The sequence below is a fragment of the Bidens hawaiensis genome, unplaced genomic scaffold (assembly GCF_021521415.1).
Source record: "Bidens hawaiensis isolate Kalapana, Puna unplaced genomic scaffold, B.hawaiensis_p1.1 tig00026381_1, whole genome shotgun sequence".
Classification (NCBI taxonomy): Eukaryota; Viridiplantae; Streptophyta; class Magnoliopsida; order Asterales; family Asteraceae; genus Bidens; species Bidens hawaiensis.
In genome coordinates, this window is record NW_027494244.1 from 227,699 (window position 1) to 233,351 (window position 5,653).

At 40.8% G+C, this 5,653-nt stretch overlaps 1 protein-coding gene across 1 annotated transcript; it reads right to left on the reverse strand.

The window, feature by feature from the left end:
* Positions 1-1,427: 1,427 nt before the first annotated feature.
* Positions 1,428-3,792, reverse strand: LOC143573325 (pentatricopeptide repeat-containing protein At2g27800, mitochondrial-like). Its single transcript, XM_077058234.1, has 2 exons — positions 2,476-3,792; positions 1,428-1,781 (listed from the first exon to the last, which is right to left on the reverse strand). Exons 1-2 carry the CDS (start codon positions 3,647-3,649, stop codon positions 1,759-1,761), a joined length of 1,197 nt encoding a protein of 398 aa, XP_076914349.1. The 5' UTR covers positions 3,650-3,792; the 3' UTR covers positions 1,428-1,758.
* Between the last annotated feature and the right edge of the window lie 1,861 nt (positions 3,793-5,653).

Sequence of the window (5,653 nt, forward strand, 5' to 3'; positions counted from 1 at the left end):
TATATTTATTCTAACATATTACGCGTATAGCTAAAGCAGAGCGGCTTTTATTAGCGGATGGAGACCCCAAATTATCATCCAAGATTCAGTGTTTCTACAATTTGAGTTCATTTATTACTTCATGTGATTTCATGCTTTGCAGGGGTTATTTCCCCTATTGGTTTTCTTTTTTCTTTTGCTTTTTGTTTCCCCTTGGTTATTAGTTGTTTTATTGAGAGATGGAATGGAATGTTGCAGTACTGTGTTTTTGGGAAATAAACTTATGTATTGAATGAGATTAAATCTGTAAAGTATGCTTTTAAGTTTGTCTTTGCATCTGTAGCATGTGATCATGTTAATGTAATCAAACATGATGGATATGGAAAAGGTGTGCATTTATAAACTAATTATTTGTTTTATTATTAGAAAAATCTCTTCTCATATATTATCTTAATAAAGTATGATGAGAAAAGTGTTAATTCACCAACTAATTATCATTCCAACAAATCTACATGTGTTGGGTCAGTTTGAAGACAAATTTGTAACATCAAACATTTGACATCCGACTCAAAGTACAAGGATCTTGGGTTAGTTGCACCTTCTTTGTAACAAGCAAACGCGTTTGTCATGCATGCTCTACTCACTCCAATAAAACTGCACAAATTAGAACACTATATTTCTAATCAGGCAAAAAGTTGAAGTGACAATGAATAAACATGATCAGCACACGAAGTCTAAAAGTTTGAAAGAAAAAAAAATAATTCCTTATATATATATATATATATATATATATATATATATATATATATATCTCCTTATAAAAGTCTTGTTTTAAACCAAACCTGGGCAAAAGAACCTAATATTATAACATGACAAAGAGAACACCCTTTTACTTTGAATCATTGTTTTTCACATGTCAAACCAAGGGTATGTTTGTCTTTCCAAAATCTTAAAGGACATTTTCCTCACTAGACATGTTTTTTGGCAGATTAGGCATGAACAAGACCAGACACATGCTTTCTTGGCCTATGAAGTAGTTTCGACATACGAATGGCCTTGAGGAAAAATTCAAATACTTGAGTAGCCTTCATGTATATTACACCTAAAGTTATAGTAAATCTCCAACTTGGGGGCATAGTTATTAACTATAGTATGGATTAAAATATAAGATATTCGCAACCCCTACAAAGCTATGGAATATCTCAGATGCATAATTAAACTATATGAGTATATGACCAAAGAAACATGTAGCATAAAATTTACAATTGGAGATCACTGAACCCTCAACCCATCTTCTGCCCACTTTTAAAGTAAAGACTTTCAATAAGTAATTTTCTAAAAACTTCAAATATCTAATGTTATTTCTATAAAGAATAAAAAGATACAAAATAATCTTTACATTACATGTACTTCAGTAACACCGAAAAAGAACACTTGCATAGAAAAATTGAAAAAATTTTACGGCTCTAACCAGGCTTTGCCCAGGACCACACTTAACCAAGCTTTCCAACCGCATTTTGGGACCAAATATGTATCCGCGTATCGCATCGAGTCAATCGAGGGTCTAAGCTTCCATATGAGCCACAACTGCAGTTTTCAAAAGTTCTGATCAAACCAAGATACAAAACCTAACCATCAAGAAGATAAGACTATAAAATAGAGAGATTCAATTGGAAAATTTTCCAAAATCCAACCCCTTTACTCACGGTAACCAAACATAACCGGTTGTCGGTTGACTTGGGTCTCTCTCTCGCCACTCGGGTGTGCATGGTCAACACTTTACCCGATCTGATTAGTTGACCCTGTGACAGAACAAACAGCCTCTTTTATGATGATACTTAAAACACAAATGACAGAGAGAAAATTATATGCAAAAGCTATAATTGTTGATTTCACATTATATAATCAAGAAACACATAAAGTTACCATTTTTAACCCCCTGCAAAATAGGCCTGTAAGTGAACTACATCTTCACCGAATCGTTTGTGAATTGTTAGATGGAAAATTCGTTTATACTTTGCTTATTTAATAAACGAATGGGCATGAAAAAAAAAATTGCTTATTTAGTTAGAAACATGAACACACGTCTCGTTCATCTATGTTTGTGAACGTTACTTGTTTACATTCATTTATGTTTGTAAGCTTACGTTTTTTAAGCTCATTCGTTTACGCCTGTTAATATACATATTTAAATTTTTTAGGCACATTACAATTTAGTCTAGATTCAATAACTTTTTAGGCCCAACACATTGTTCACATTTACTTTTCATTGGTTTTATGTGAAACTTTCATTTATATTGTTAGCATGTGAACATAGACAAATACTAACAAAAAACCATGTTCGTTTAATTGTTCGTGTTCGGTCACTTGTTCAGTTAAAGCAAAACAAACGAACATGAACATGGTTGTTCAATTCATTTACAGGCCAACAGCATACCACAACTTATTCATGAACTATAATAATTGACAATCAAATGAAACAAAACATAAAGTAACCATTTTTCATCCCATTTCCGTCAAACAAATCTCCATACTTGACTCGAACTTCATGTTGAAGCTTCTTGTAAGTACGTCTATCCACTAATCGTTTCTCTTCCAATTCCTTAATCAAACTAACCGCATCTCCACACCTATTACGTTTACAACATTCATCAACCACAGTCCAACAAGTAATATAATCACCCGACCTTTCATTCCCAACCATCTCCCACAGATACCTCACAGCCTGATCAACATCACCCTCGAGCGCAAACGAACACACAAGCGAATTATACGACTTACTACTTGGCACAAACCCTTTCTCTTTCATCTCATCACAAATCTTCCGAGCATTACACGTCCTCCCTTGCGCACACAACCCATGAATCAAATAATCAAACGTAAACGAATTCGGCCGACAATCATAAACCACGCCCATCTGGTGATACACCCGAAGCGCATCCTTCAAATGCAGCGACAACACGTAACCTTTAATCATCGAATTCAACGCAAATATATCCGGGTTCACACCGTCATCAACCATCTGCTTAAACAGCATCCTCATCGTACCCATATACATATGATTAGTATAACTATTACTCCTCCTACTCAAAAACGCCGCAAACAGCAAATTATAAGTCCGAATCGACGGCCTGCAATCCAAATTGTTAACACTCCTCATATGCTTATAAACACTAACCGCTTTACTCAACTTCCTAGCTTCCGTAAAATAATAAATTATCGAATTGTAAAGAACTTCAGACCCGAAAGCCGGGATCTTTAACACTTCGGTGACAATTCGGTCCATTTCATCGTACATTTTGGCAGCGCCGAGTTTTTTAATTGTGATGTGGAATGTGCATACGTTGTGTGTGAACCTGGGTTGTTCTGAGGCCCAATTGAAGAGGTGTAAGCAGACTAATGGGTCTTGTTGGTGAGTGATTGTGTCGTGGAGGTCTTCGGGTTTGAAGCTGGGTGGGAGGTGTGAAATGGCTTGATGGAAGTGGGTTTGGTTCAGGGTTGGTTTTAATGCGGCTTGGGTGCGTTTGTTGAGTCTTTTTCTGTAGGATGATGATGAGAATGAGAATGAGAATGAGAATGAGAATGAGAAGAAGGTGATTGAGGGTTTAGGGTTTTGTGGGTTGGTGTGGAATTGGGTTAAACGGCGTATGGATTTGGATGCGATGTTCATTGTGGTTAAAAACTGAATGGTAATGATTCAGGTAACGACGAACAAAGGCCCTAAATAGTATTGATGGTTTGACACTCGCTCTGCTGAAGGCATCCCGCCGTGAGAGAGTGTTGACTGACTGTTGACGAACTGCGATGCAAAAGAAATACACCTACCCAATTTTATACATGGTTTTCTTTTCGATATACTTGGGTTTAGGGGTGTGCACATTTAGGTCCGGCCCCAGAAAAACCCGAGACCGGCCCCAAAAAACCCGTACCCGGATCGACCCTACACACCCTTGTAAAATTTCGGTCCTGATATTTGGAGATAAACGGTCTCGGGTCGGGTTCGGGTTTAGCTATGGAGAACCGATTAGAACCGAACTACACATAAACTGAAGAGGTAGGTCCCAGCAGAGCCCAGTTGGACCCGCAAGACTCACCTTCAACAGGGACGTCTGCGCAAAGGCTAAACTCGCAACCCCTTGAAGAGGGACGTCTGCGTAGAAACCAACTGGACCCGCAGGACCCACCGTGCTCAGAGACGTGACGTCCTTACGCGCAGTACGCAAGCTGTTCCCGCAGGAAAAGCCTCCCAATGGTGAAGTACTCCGCCTGTTCCCGCAGCTGCAGATACAAGCCATCAGGGAAGGCTACCTGCGCAGCAAAGCTACACGCACAAGGCACTTAACTCTTAAATAATTCAGTAATGTCACCTGAAAAAGGAGTGAGCAAGCCGGGAACACTCCCGCACAAAGCCGGGAGAACTCCCGCCCAAATGAGCCAGTCCGTACGATACTGGAGGATCTTTTGTGCTGTACCTGACGAGGTATGGACAAAAGATCTGACCAAGGATACGACAGCTCACTGACAACAGTATGACGAGCAGCACGCTCTTGTACTGTATGTCACTATTAGCCGCTGCCTACTCACCAACCTGTCGGAGGACGTGCATGGCCTGCAGTTGGTGGAACAGGAATAGTACACAGCCGGCCTGATCACTATCAGCCGCTGCCTATCCACCAACCACCAGCATGGCATGTGCGTAGCCCACAGTTGGCAGAACAGAAACACTATTCAGCCGGCTGTACCTGTTTGGAAACCTACCTTCGGCTATAAATACTCCAACACCTTGGAATGGTATCATCTTATCTCATATCTCATATCTTGATATATTACCTGATATCTGCTCTAGTCATTCTCTTAATATACACTTATATTCAAGAACAATCTAGTCTGATTCTCACGCCGGAGGGTGGTCACAAGGAGGTACCCCCCCTTCTCAGTGACGAGCTCACGGTGTCTGTTTTGCAGGTTATCAGAAGAACCATCTTCGCCGGGTCTAACCCCTCGTGGGAAACATCTATTTAACCCCCAGATTATCCGTAATCTACCCGGGGTCGATTAGTGTTTCTTCATTGGCGCCATCCGTGCATAAAAGCTAGAACTTAATTCTTTTTCAGTTTTCTCAAAACTTCTGGAAAGATGGTTAAAGTTACTCCGGTCCCAAAACCAACGAGTGACCAAGAAACCCCGGTAACCACAGCCCCAGCTACTGGGGGGAATACCGGCGACTACACAATATTTACGAACACTACCCCGGTTACCCAAGCCAGGGCAAGTGCAGTAAATTTTACGAACACTACCCCGGTTACCCAAGCCGGGGCAAGTGCAGTAAATTTCTCCCTAGGATTCACCGATGCCCAGTTGGAGAGACAACAGACGAGGCTCCCCCGCCAAACACTTGAACAAGTTAAAGCGTGGGCGGAAGCACGTCAGAAGGAATTCCAAGCTGAGTTGGACGAACGCTTACGTTCCATCCAACAGGCTAACGAATTTGGAAGCACTCGACAACGGCTCAACATGAGCAGTGAGTGCGAGTACTCGGATGATGATCAGGAGGAATCCGACACCGACGCAAACCCTCGCCATAGGGCGAAAGGGAAGCGTAAGGAAACGGACTCCCAATCGAGAAGGCATTTTGGAGAAACCTTCAAACCAAAAAACGCGGGTGGAAACCCAC